The sequence below is a fragment of the Chiroxiphia lanceolata genome, chromosome 22, assembly GCF_009829145.1.
Source record: "Chiroxiphia lanceolata isolate bChiLan1 chromosome 22, bChiLan1.pri, whole genome shotgun sequence".
NCBI lineage: Eukaryota > Metazoa > Chordata > Aves > Passeriformes > Pipridae > Chiroxiphia > Chiroxiphia lanceolata.
This window is the reverse complement of record NC_045658.1, coordinates 7,798,394-7,812,592: the sequence shown is the minus strand read 5'-3', so window position 1 is coordinate 7,812,592 and position 14,199 is coordinate 7,798,394. Positions and strand designations below refer to the sequence as shown.

The 14,199-nt window shown below is 47.8% G+C and overlaps 1 protein-coding gene across 1 annotated transcript in view; it reads right to left on the bottom strand.

Annotated features, from left to right (window-relative positions):
- The window catches only part of CAMTA1 (calmodulin binding transcription activator 1), a 225,776-nt gene that overhangs the window by 93,618 nt on the left and 117,959 nt on the right, over window positions 1–14,199 (bottom strand). Inside the window, 1 exon segment of the mRNA XM_032708679.1 lies at window positions 9,919–9,990. Within this exon segment, the coding sequence (XP_032564570.1) occupies window positions 9,919–9,990 (72 nt within the window).

Below are 14,199 nucleotides of genomic sequence, written 5' to 3'. Positions count from 1 at the left end.
AAGGATGCTGTTTCTCACTGCACAAGTGATTTTGGGTCACTTTGAGCTTGAAAAGGCTCTAGGATCTGAAATGCTATTACAGACAGAAAAGCTATTTTAGATAATTTCTTTTAGCAGCATCCCACTGCCCAACAGTTGTAATGTCTTTCCCTTGACGACTACAAGGTGAACTCAGAAAAAAACTTACTTTCTCAGAGGTTTCCAGATTTATTACCATAATGTAAACATTAAACAAGTCTAAAATGGAGCACCTTTCAGCACTTGAGCAGGTCTCGGCAGCTGTGCTGTCCCAGACGCTCACATGGCTGCTCTTCCCAGGGTATTTAGTAACCTGGACTCCCAAGAAGAAAATTACACTGAAGAAAAGGTCAGTAAATGGCAGGGGAGATGACATCCCATAATAGTTATAATTACTGTTTATCAGAGTGCTGCACTGCACAGGTAGCAGGTTATAGGATGTATTTGCTGTATTTTTCCATGAAAAGAGGACACAGCTGCATGACTCGGAGTCGAGCCCATGACACGTGTTCTGTGTCACAGAACACACCACACAGTCACATCACCTGGATGGCAACCAATGACCTTAAAGGATGTCGCATTCATTTTTCTTTCTGCATATTTTTGTGATGGATTTAATGTTCAATAAACCCAAAAGAGCAACAGCATTTGAGGCTGGAGCTCTCTGTGCCAGTGCCAAGCACTGCAGGAGGAGCCAGGGCTGAATCTGCACCTCACTCAGACCATGCACAACAGAACTGATGTCACAGCTCCACTCCTCACTGCAGGCTGAGGAGGGGATTGATCTTCTATGGGGATTCCTTTTCCTACAAACTTTTACACTGTGCACGTAAGGCAAATTCCCAGTAGGACAGGTGCAGGAAATGCAAAAGCATGAGATGAGCAGAATCTGATTGTTTCAGAAAGTCAAAGGCTCCTCAAAGCATTAAATATCTGTGTGGGGACACTATAAAACCAGACAATGACAGTGCCTCTGTGTTGGGCAACAGGGGTTGAAGAACATGGGGATGCTTGGCTGAACCAACCCGACCAGGTCCTTGGTCTCAGGAACACTCCAGACACCAGCACTGTGTCTTAGAAACAGTAAAATCCCTACAGAAAGTGGCTCAAGTGTAGAGAGGAATAAACACCAGTGTTCTGCGTTTGGAAATAAAGGTTGTGATTACAGCTTTTGAAGAGTGCCAGGAACAAAGATAAATGGAGAACGGTGAAAATCCCAGCAGCCTTCTCTCTCCCTTTTCCAACAGAAAGCACAACAGCTCAACTGAATTACAGATGGTGACTGTCCTGAGTGCCCAGCAAAGGGCAGCGGGGAGCAGGGGCCTGTGTGCTGTCCCTCTGGTCAGGGCTGTGGGGACAACTGGAACAGTCGTTCCATTCTGCCATATGACAATGGGGACAACGTGAGGACACACTGAATACAACAGACTTACTTTGTCCTGGTTACATTATCAGGAAATCTCCTTTCCTGGGAAGAGACCATCCCATTTTACAGTGATTAAACCGATAAAAACCTCAGCCTCTATTTCACTCTGTCATGCTTCCTTTGCTGCCAAGGGCCAACCAGCAGAGCGAGCCGGCAGACGCCGTACGACACACGGCTCGCGGCTGCGCCAGGAGGGGAGGCAAAGCTGACATTTAACGGAAACAAATGTATGATAAGACAAATTGTGCACTTTTTCCTTGACGTAGAAAATGATCCCCTGAGGTATGACGCCTGTTCAGGAGCAAAAGCCATTTAGGTCGGTCATTCTTTACTGGCTTTTGCCCCTTCACTAATATACTAAAGGAAACCATTGCATAATCTCACAGAGGACTAAGGCTGTGGTCCCTACACACCATTCCCATGGCCTCAGAGCATTTTATAGTGCAGACCATGACCTTAGGGCTGGTTTTAATACGCTTTACTGCCTTTCACTAAGGGTAGTGCACCACGCATACATTCAAGTGTGTGACAGCCCTTTCCCATCCGTTGGTCTGACCCGAGACACCGTCATGGGTGTGCACCAGCAGGAGGGATGCAGTGATGCATCCCAGGGGGGCACAGGTGGCAGGATGCAGGTGGCAGCTGCAGGAGGTGACAGGGATGGAGAGTCTTCATACCAGTGAGACAGGGTGAGACAGAAGAGGCATCACAGCTTCATTAACCAGGGGTAGCGCAGTCGTCAGTGACAGCTGAGGCAGCCAGTGGATAGAACGGGAGTACAGAGAGACTCCTTCAGAAATAAAAGATTATCCTGAGAATAAAAGCAACTGGGGTAATAAGCAAGATGCTCACAAAGGCAGAGGACAACAAGAAGAGCATTCAAACCCGCAGGCACCTGGGAAGTGATTTATCCAAAACACTTAAAAAAGTGTGCCTTAACAGATAAAATACAGAGGGTAACTCACTGTAGGCCAAAACACTGAGTATTAGAGGAAAAAAATATCCTGCATTAGAAAGAGAGACTTCAGTCTTGGCAGCATCTGCTTCAAGTCCTCTGCTGCCCACGCCAGAACGAACTCCAGATCTCTAAACTCAAACTGTAATTTGCTTCACTACAGAATTCCCAACTCAAGCCCCAATTATACCTCTTCGGTGAGGGTGAAACTCCAGCCAGCAGTATAATACATTCACTGACACCTGCAGACCTAATAATTGACCAGGGAGGATGTGGATGAGCTCAGCAGAATCTCTGCATTGTTCCTGCAAGGCTTGGTGTCCTACACCAGGAAACAGCTTCGCTACTGCAAGGTGCGTAATTTAATAAACCATTAACTCAAACCTGAGGTGAAGTAAATTCAGCGTATTATATATTTCAAAATAGCATTAGAATTCAATTTAAGTGTCACCAAAAGCCTAATCCTCAGTATACAGAGCATATTAATAAGTGTCTTGGAGCCTGTGGTTTGATTTAATTTCCAGCTGAGTTGTGCTGCTGCATGGCTGCAATCCCTGCTGTGAGAATGTCTCGGTGACAGCATTGCCAGACTGAACCGGAGTAGAATTGGAGGGATGACAGTCCTGCTCTCTGGGTCCTCCTGGGAGAACAGCAGGGTGGGTGCTGGAGCACAAGTAGTCCTGTTTCCAGTTGTGCCACTTCTATGTGGCCCTGTTGAGCTGTTGATGTTTCCCAGCAGCAGCAGGCTTCTCGCAGGTGCCCCCGACCCAACCCTGCTGTCAGTTCCCTTTGTAGTCCGAGGGGAAAAACCCATTTTGGGTAGGGCAGGTGCTCCTGTTCATGCAGGCCTGATGCCATATCCACCCTGAGCGGTCAGACGAGGCACCAGGAGCCGCTGTGTGGCTGCTCCAGCCATGCCATGCCATGCCATGCCATGCCATGCCATGCCATGCCATGCCACGGCACCTGGCAGGGCTGCGGCCACCCAGAAGGGACAAAGCCTCTGCTTTCCCTCCCCCAGGTCAGATGTCCGGGAAAAACAGGGCACCATTTCCACCAAGAGCCAAAAGCACAAAACCTGCTCTCCCTTTCTGTGGGAGTCAGCCACATTTTGGCCTTTTCCCTGTCACCTTTTTCCCTGTCACCCCTGTCAGAACTCCTCTCAATCAGCAACCCAGGCACGTTCCCCAGCACTTTGGGAAACGCATCTCTTCTATAAATGACAACAGATTATTTAAGCAACAACTAAAGCACTCTGACTGCTTTTTAGTTTGCTTGCATTAACGTCAGTCTCCTCATATATCTAGAGAACAAATATGGGATTTTCTTTAAAATGGTGGAGAGTGATACAAAAATAGCAGCCTGCTCGTCTAAAATAAAGTTATGTATTTGAAAGGGTTGGAAATTGTTTTTTAATCACAGGCGTCTTCCTTCTGGAATATAATCTGCTGGCTATACATTCTGCTCTTCTACCCAATTTCTCAGGAAAATGCAGCAAGAATGTTAATAAATAATTTATAAAACATTATAAAAGATAAAGCGCTCCTGCTAAAATGTTTCCAGCCTTTGACACCCCAGTTCATTTGTAATCCTCTTTGCCTCCCCTTTACTGTAACATCAGCAGAGGGTTAGTACTGTTGCTCTCGCAGCCCCACTTCATCCACCCTGCAGAGGTCCAACCATCTCTGGTTCACAGGGATCCAGGCTGACACAGGGTACAGCCCAGCCCAAGCCACAGTTCAGCGTTATGTACCACAGACTTCTGTCACAGAAAATGTTTTTCAGGAAAGCAACATCTTGATTTCTTTCCACAGTGTCGGGGGCGAAACTGGCTGCAAATGCCAACAGGTCTCTGGGGTTTGTCCTTTCTCCAACAGCACATGGGCACGTGGGCTGTGCTCTCTTTGACACTCACAGGATGATTATGGAGCATGGTGCACAAGACCCTTTGCTCCTGGGAAGGAGACAGGTGGGAGGACAGGAGCTTTTCCTACATGGTTACTCTGAAATTCACTTTCAGGAGCCATATGTTAGACATAAGATCAAAAAAAATCAAAATAATGAAAGCAGACAATTATTACAAAAGAGTTCACAGAATCCTTGATTTCAGCTGGACTGAGCAATAGCTTTTGCACAGCTCCACCGATTCCAGGAGTATTTCAGATCTTTAATGATCCCTGGAAAACGTGATGGGAAGTCTTGAGACATGGCTGTTCTGGTGACTGCAAGGCAGCAGAGTCACAGCAATGAGCACAGTGACCTCAGAAGAGCGGGGGAGAAGATGAAAGGAGGGAAAGAAGAGAGCATCCTTCAGAGAGATCAAGTCAAAGGCATGTTAAGGAAGCAGGAAAAGGGTATCCACAACTTCCTCATTCTCTGAAAATGCTCGTGCATTGTGAAGCCCAACAATGACAAAAGGGGACTGACTGCTGCATCCTGACAATGTCTGGTACCAAAAGCATTTCTGCTGCTGCAGCTCAGAGTGAAATGGATGCAGAAGACCATTCTGCACTCCTGGCAGTGCCATGTGCTCCCCCCACATTCACCATCTCCTTTCCAGCACAGTTCCACATGCAGGCAGGGCAGTGAGAACAGGAACCCGAGGGAGGTAAAGCTGCTGCACAGGTCTGCTCTGTGAATAGCCCCCTGGATCACGGGCATGCTTGAGACACAGATATGCTGGCAATGGTTGGGCACCCCAGACCATGCTCTGCTACACTTCTATACACACTTAATTTCATCGTACAGGTTAAAACCCACCTTGGGAAAACATGCCGGGGTAGCAGCAACAGTTTATAATCCTGTTAGCAAACACACACAGGCTCATTGTGCTGAGGCCTCGCTCACACCCCACCCCCCCAACACACAGGACACATCTAAGTGCCCACGTGCAGTGCAGCATCCTCAGTGCTTTATTGCCCAGCCACTTCTATTTCACCCAAATGAAATATAAAAACCCACTACTAAGCAAAAGTATTGAGAATTTTTATGAGATTGTAATGCTTCCAATTTATGTTGAAAAAGTCCCAGACCCTCGAGCTGTCTGTGGCTGCTCCAGCCAGGGATGCAGGAGATGCTGCTGATGCAGCGCAGCACAAGCGATCGGAGAGGGAAACGCTGCTCTGATGGGGTGCCATCAAAAAGAAATGGGAAGGGTTTCCTCTTGTTTAGGACATAATTGAAAATTCAAGGAAAAAAATACAGAATGAACACCAAATTTCTGCAGGACAGTGACAGATGTCATGTAAAATGTTTTAACTGAGTTTCAGGACTCGATACTTTCTGCCCATTTCAGACAAAATGTGTTTTAGGAAGGGAACACTCAGGGAGCATCAGGCATCAGTGCAGATATTCATAGTAACAAACTGCTGAATATTCAAGTGTATCAGAAGGAAGAATCCAGGAAAAAACAGTTTAAAGAGAAAATACTGTGGAAACTTTTGATATTCAGTTGGTGCTTACAGATACTCTCCAAGGCACAGCTGGTGCACACAGAACTGGAGGAAAAGTAATTAAAGACCACTACCTGAATATTGTCCAACACCAGTGTCCCCCTCAGCATCCCCCATTTGCTCCTTCCAGGACAAACATCCTGCCTGGACATTACCCCAAGCATGACTGCTGATGTCCCTGACCTTTCCTTGCCATTTCCTATCCTGCAGGAAAGCATCCCATGACTGCCACGGCTGCTGCAAGCATCCTGTGAATGTGCAAGCAATAAACATGAAATGCAGTTTCCCCTTGGCTCCCAGAGAACCAGATTATCACATTTCAGCAATTACTGCAAACGCTGGATTTACAACAGGGCTCCACAGGGCTCTGATGTCTCCCTGTGCCCGCCCAGCTCAGTCTGTGTCCTGCTCTACTTCCCCTGGCTCACCTGCCAGAGCAGTGCCACTGACATTCTTCTGCACCAACTCTGAACTATTCAGCAAGCAGTTAATGTGCATACCACATGAAACAGCTCTCTGCTGACATACTGCTCTCCAAGGCTTGTTACACTTAATTTGTCCAATTGGCCAAGATGTCTAAATTCACAGTAAATTTTTAGCATGATCCTACAGCACAGTTTAATCACTTCTTAATTAAGAAAAAGGGTAACACTTTTTAAAAATATATTCCTTCCCTTCCCTGCAGCACCTGAATACCAGTACTAAAGAAGATATCAGCACCTGCTAAAGGCAGGATGGAACATGATGTCCAACAAGCTCAGCATCTCCAGCTGCACAGCACAAGCGTGGGAGTGAGCAAGGGACGCATCTCTGTCAATGGGTGAAGGCAAAGTCTGCCCCTGTAACCTCGTCAAGCAGCAGCCCGCCCAGAAGCCTGGCATCCAGATTAATTTTACATTCTTGGGGCACCACTTTTCAACACACAGAAGGGAACGCTGCATTTTGCTACTCAGCTGTGCCAATGTTTGAAAATCGTCCGTGTCCCAGAATCCACATTTTCCCTCCATTAGTCAGTACAAGTACAAACACAGGTTTTTCTTCTTTTTCCATTGACACAAAGTCTGGTGCTAAGTTGAAGGTCTAACAGGTGCAGCACAGGTCCTGCTGGTGACAAGCCAACCCACTCAGGGCTGCGGCTGCACTGAAGCCTCTGCAGAAGATGGAACCTGCCATCACCCACACCTTGAAAAAGGTGTCAGCAGCACTGCTCTGTGCTCGGTGAACTGAGGACAGCCAGGGTTCTGCATCTTCTTGGAAGTGAACAGGTAATGCAAAACAATAAAAAACTAAGTACTACTGGGGAGTCCTCCACAGAAGAGGCCACCCGAGTCCTCAGCCCTGTCTTCTCCTCTGCCTGTCACTCAAAACACGATCTTACATTTCTAGAGATCAGAAAATCAAAAGAAAAGTACAAGAGGCAAACTGAGGAAACCACCACCTTGGACATGCTTCCTTCACTCAGCTCCAAGAGCAAGTGTCCAAGAGACCATCCATGTGAGAGGCTCCCAGCACCCAGGCCTGGACCATCTCCTGCAGAAACACTCAAACACTGGCTCGGCAATTACAACACCTATCACAAATATTAAAGGTCTTTGGGGTAAGGCAGCACTTAAAATCCATTATCAAGAAAATGGGAAATGTCTCAAAATGTTTAACCCTTTCAGAACAGAGAGAAGGAGGAGGTCTCAGCTGCAGTGCCCCATGCAGCAGACCTGACGTCCCACTGCCCGTCCCAGCCACCATCATCTTGGTCTCTGCTGACAGCAGGAGAAATTTTAGGAGACACAGAAAAACGCACTGTGCAGCTCCAGCTGACTGGTTCTCATTTCTTATCCCTCTGACCAGTCCGCAGGGAGCAGGCACGTCATAAATGACAACACAAAGTTGCTTAAAGTAAGAAATCAGACACCATCATATAATTAATGGCTACGGCGCAGTGTAAATGCATGAGGGAGTCCTGGCCTTTACACTGAAAATCCGAGGCAGAAAAGATCAAGAACAATTGCATGGGGATTTTTAATCGATATCTAACCTGACAATAGGATTTGGAGGAAGATCATCCCATAAAACACAGGCAGCATTGCAGACTAATTGTATTTACTCCCCACTGACCAGAGGCTCACAGGCAGAGCACTACGTGTCCCAGGAAAGTGCTGAATGTCTCTCTAAAAAAAGGGCAAGGCACCTAAGTGCCTCTGTGAATTAAAAAGTCAAACATGTTGCTGGAGGTTAATGTTAAACATTGCCCTGGCTGTACCTGTTTTGGAATATCAAACTCATTTACTGGGGGGCGTTGAAGTGGAAGCCTCTGAAGCAGATAAACAAAACACCTTCTCCCTCTCTGGTCTCATTCCCCCTGAATTCACCATGGAGCTGAACACAAACACTGTGCAGACAACAGAAAAGCATCATCTATTCTGGGCCAGCTCCTTTCTCCCAGCTGAATAACCTTGAGCACATGACTGAAGGATGCCCGTTTATGCCTGGGAGATGCTGTCATGAATCACAGACCCCTCTTCCTCCCACAGAGAAGGCACAATGTGTCCTTGTAGAGGAATACCAGTCTACCACTGCCACAGTGAGACATCCATCTGGCAGTGCATTTTATAAATAGGCTTCTAAGAAATGTACTTCCCATCCACTCCTCCTGATCCAAAGTGATTACCAGAGCAAAGAAGACGACTAAACATCAACGCACACCCTGTGAATGTGAAGGGGTCAGACCCCAGGGTACAGCTCAGAGATCTTATACTGCTTTAGTGCAACCCACCAGAGAGATGCTGGCTAACATGTTGGCTACCAGCCACAGCAGCCAGGGCCAGCAACACTTCTGGGGAGCACTCAACAAAAGAAGAAACACAAAGCTCGCAACTGAAGGTAAGAGAGGGGACCTATGAGGAGAGGACCTCTCAGGGGCTACAAGCACAGCCTGGCCAGCATATAAGAGAGCAAGATCAACATGGTCACACTGTATTTTCAGAGGAGCCATAGCTCTGCTCTGTGAGGTGCAGTGCTGCTCCCACCACTGCAGCCAAGCATCTCCTCTTTCCTTGCATGTGGCATTTATATATTATGGGTGCAACTGGAGCTGAGAGCACACAGACAGCACAGAGGACAGTGACATTTGGTGCATGTTCCCTTCGATTATATTCATGGTGCAGGCACAGTCCTCTGCAGGTCATGAGGTGTCTTGTCCTGCCCCACTGACAGCAGCAGTGTCTTCTTTTTTACTATGAAAGTGCAATTACAAAACCGGGGGAAAAAAGGATTATTTTCCATTTGCTTCTAGAAACAGATGTCACTTTCCTCAGACCTGTTAGTTTTCAGGACCATGAGAGTTTAAGCTTTAAAACAGTATTATTACAATATGCATCAAGTGCCGATTTCTAACAAAAGAAGATAAATTGCTTCCACTTTGTACACCATGGTAACCAGCCAAGAATACAAACAGCTCCTCAAAGACAGGGTCAGCAAACACCACCTGGGCAAATTCCCACACGTGACCCTGAGCACAACCCACTCAGCCCCAGGGAAGCTGTCCAAACACTGTGTAAATAAGAGGAAAACTCAGCTTGACTCCTGGGACTTCGCTGTTCCCACAACAGCCAGAAGAAAAATCATTGATTGTCTCCCCAGGGACTAAACTCCTCACTGGAGGAGAGCAGATCCACCGCAAGGCTGGCCCCATGGTTCTCCCCAAATTCAAACACAGCCCCAGGGCTGATCTCTCTCCTATGCCATGGCATGCCAGTACAGCACTCGGCTTCCCAGCTCCTGCCTCACTTCAGAATGGAACAACACAACCAAAAACCTCCAGGAAGTCTCACCTGAGCAGAATCCATGTTTAGGGAATGTCTGACCTGGCATCAGCTCTCTATTTCTAGAGAAAATATATCATCTCTCTAAACAGAGACATACAACTAAGAACACCCATTTCCCCTTCAGACAAACAGAATCCCCCAAGCAGTGGAACGTGGGATGCTGAGCACCCCGGCAGCGGCCGAAGGAACGCGGCCGCACGGGCTCGCCTGGGTGACCCGGGAGAGAGGAACTTGTCGCCATCCTACCTGCAGAAGCCAGTAGCACCTTCTGTGAAACGTGGGGATGATGGAGGAATGGACGTAGCAGCCATACAGGCACTGGGGACACAAAAAGAGAGAAAGCAGAGTCAGGTTAGTGAAGGAACCGTTTCCTGAGAGGCTGTGCCGGGGAGGGGGTGGCAGTGCATGACCCGCCACCAAAGACATCGTCCTGCTGCTGGTCGGGGCTGGTAACACACAACACAGGATTGTGGCACCCCAACGTGTGTTTTTAAGCATTGCTACAGGTCACAGAACCCCTTCCCTGACAGCCTCCCCCCTGCTGCCTTTGCCCAAGCACAGTCACCCTGCAGCAGCCAGAGGCAAGGAGGCTCCGGCAGCGCTCGGCACCCCAACACCGACGGGGTCTGGGGCTGCATTCGAATCTTCGCTCCAACCTATTTTGATTTTTTGACAAACACAACACCTACATCTCTTTTTCCATGGTTTATCTCCTGGGTATTTCAACTGAAAACGTTGTGTTTGTAAACTGAAAAAACTGCTGCCAGATATTTTAGACAGCAAAATGCCAAAATACAGGTTGTTTCTTTTCTGCTTGTTTTGTTTTTTGTTGTTTTTTTTTTAATAAGCTCTGCTTCTCTGATTAACTAAAATCAGCAAGGCCAAGGAATTCTTTCTTCAGGAAAAAAATCAAATTTCCAGTATGTTAAAACTTTTCAGTTGGAAACCAAGCCCAGCATAACCCAAACACACAAAACTGCTTTTAATTTCAAAGACACCCGAGTGCAGAGGGGTGCAGTGCCTCTGGATGTGGGCACTTGGCGAGCACACAGAAGGCTATGGCAGATTCCCCTCCCCAGGATCACCACTTGCAAGGCTGGCCTGAATTAAACAGGATTTAAGGACTGCTGGCTGCTATCACTGAGTTATTTTTAAAACTGAAATGACAAAGATTAGTAATACTTTCAAATGTTTCAAGGGTACATTCCACACACAGAAATGCAGGGAGGAAAAACAGAGCGGGGGAAAAAAGCCCTGCAGAAAATAATCCAAAGAAAAGCTTAACATTTAAATCCCTCCCCTCAGATGGGGAACAGCCGCTGCCTTTTGTGTGGATAATCCCTGACAGTGACTCCTGGCTCACAGCGCTGGGGGCTGCATGGAAAGGTCTGTAACCTTTGGTTCTGCTGACTCAGAGCTGGTCTCCCCTCTCAGGAAAGCAGCTTGGGAGGTGCAGCATCTCCCAGTCCAACCTGCTTCCCAGTGAGGGTGGGAAAGCCAGTCTGGAGCAGCTGGAGTCACCTTCACAGCCAATACAGACATCCATAGCACCTTGTGCAATATATATCAATATATTCCAGCATCCCCCAACTTGCTTCCCACCCTGACTTGCTGTGGAGTCAATTGAAACTTCCTCTGATTAAAACAAAACCCAACAAGTGCCAATGCTGGGCTCGGTGCAGCCTGTGGTGCACAGCAGGCAGGAGCACTGCCCTGCCTCTCCAGAGCTGCCTCCTGGCTAATTCTGGAGCTGTCAATAATGAATCACACAAAAGCCTCCCACCTCCAAGAAAATAGTTGTCAACATTTCAGCAAACCCTTAAAAAATCCTAACGATTCACAGAATTCACAAAGCACTCAGAATACAGAAGAGATTTCTTAAATCTTTCTTTTCTTTTTTTTTCCCCATGGTGACAGGACATGAGAATCTGACCCTGGATTGATGTGTAGAGGCTGGATGTTCTAACTTGAGCAGCTGGGATGAAGGAGACCCACACACTGAGCAAGCTCTTGACCTCAGAGAGATGGCAGGGACTGTCCCCATGGGCACCGAGAGATCCACAGTGTCGGAGAAACACACTGCAGGGGAGAAACAGACCCTGGGAGCACACATGGAGTGTAGGCAAAATGAGTGATGGTAGCAATAAAAACTACATTAATTTTTGGATAAAAAGGCATATAAAACCCCTTTAGGATATAAATGGAAAGCAGGAAATCTGAGCGTCATTGTTTTGGAGGATTTTCAAGGTTAATGAGTTAAGCGCTGTGGATGACACAAAGTCTGCAGCCCCATGGCTCGGTACACGGGGGTTAAGGGGAGGAGGGTGTAGAGGTGATTTCCCTATACCTGGCCCCGCTGATCCCTGCCTTTGGCATGGGATGAATCCCTAGCTCAGGGTCACCGAGCACCCGGCTGGCTGGACACCACCCTGCACCTACTGAGGAGAGCGGAATTACTGCCCTGCCTGGCTGGAGCACACAGGTAACCAGGGCAGGAGTAATGCCTTTAGTAAAGCTGTCTTTAAAATGAATTCTTGCTCAGAACAGGCAACAGGGGTTTCATTATCTGGGTTTTCTTTTATTTTTTTATTTATTCTTTAGTGGGGAGGTAAAAGCTGTGGAGGCCTGTGTGTCTGTGGAGATGTTAATGCCAGGCTGGGCGCTCAGCCAACGCATTAAGTGAAATCGAATTCCTGAAACCAGCTTTAATCAGCAGATTTTTAAGGTTAGAACAACTCTCTCCTCTGCAAGGCTTGCCAAGGTTAATTCTGTCCTGAGCAGGCTGAATTAATGGGCTGGACAGGGGAGAACACTTTTTTTCATGATTCTCTTTTAAGTTTACAAAATCTCCAGGAGAAGAGAAAAGGCATTTCTGAGCTGTCTAAGGAGAAATGCCACCACAGCAGCTCATTGACTGCTGAGTAGAGAACAGGGCCTGAGATGAGAGCCACCATCCCCTCCCGTGGGGCATCAGCCTGAGCCTGAAGGAGCCCCGAGCGGCAGGACAGGGACACTGCCCTGCAGGGAGCACTCTGACCCACTGCCACGCTGGGACCGGGATGCCCACGGTGGTGTGGTCCTGTCATCTCTCTGGGAGCACGTCCTTGTCCCTGCAGATGCCCCAGTGTGTGTGGCCGAGGGTGCCCTGAGCACAGACCGTGTCCTGCTGCCATGGGGGGATCCCTGGAATGCGACACCCACCCCTGCCTGCGGGCACCTCCTGTGCAGCCCTCCCACTGTTGCCGGAGAGCCCGGCCCTGGCAGCTCCACTGCAGCTCATACCGTTACAAGTCAAGGGGTAATTAAAGAGAAAAGGCCTTCTCTGGGCCCTGGGGAGAGTGTGCAATTACAGCTGCCCACCCTGCCATTTGTATGCAGTGCACATCTGGCATTACCAAACTTTTAAAAACTGGAGGTAGGGAGGGGGAATAAAAAAATCAAATTATTAGTGGATTTTTTTATCCTGAGCTCCTTACAGTGATTGTGGCTTATTTAAAAATAATACAATAATGCTGAGGTGTTCTTCCTTAACAAGCACACCTTGGGAATGGAAATAGGAAAGCAGAAGAATCAAAAATTCAAGATAGGATTGGACAGGCTTTGAAATTCTTCTCCCCAGTGAGTTACACAAGTGGATATTTAAAAAAAACCCTAAAAACCGCCTAGATTTTGTTCAGATTTTCACACTGAATTCCCAATTCCCTTAATAAGAAGCTAAATCAATCTTTAGAGAACAAATCATGTAAGACCTGTGGCTGTAAATTATTAAAATATACTGGAGTAATTTTCTGGTGTAAGGCTTCAACGTCTAACACCCTGGCAAGCCTGCGAACATCGTAAGCAGGATCTGTGCAGGTTACTGGGGGAAAAGGACCACAGGACCATGCCCTCTGCTCCTTGGCTCCACGGTGGTGTTGGGCAATATGTGCTCAGCCCAGCAGCTCATTGCCTCCTTGTTACACCCCAGTGCTGCCGCCATTTCCCTCTGTAATTACACCAACCATTCCTGAGCTTCCTCACCAATTTCCATCAGTGAGTAGCACACTGCTGGCAGTGGCAGCACTGTGTCTGTAACCAGTACCCACAACATTCTCTGCTGATGCTCTGAGAGGGCACGGCCCGGCTGTAAAAGCAAGGCAGCTGAAAACTGGGAGCTGCCTCTTGGCCACCGAATTAGCAACCATGGGGGAAACCCCTCAAATATTGTGTGTCACCTCTCTTTTCAAACAGACCTGAAGTGAATGCCTTCTGAGACTGGGTTATCTTGCAGCAGATGGTCCTTCCTTCAGGACGGGGATGCTAAAGCCACAGACAAGTTCCAAATCCATTTAAACATCAGCTGAGGCTCGCCCCTGTCAGCTGTGGGGGCTGGGAGACAGCGTGGCTCCCGCCCCTCCGTTAATCAGGATTCACCCAGAAAAGCCAATGTGCTGCTATAAACCCCTGACTCGATGCCAGCACCACGCACAGGGAGCCACGTGCCATCAATCCTCCTTGTCCTCCCCCAGCAGCGAGATGCAGCCGGGG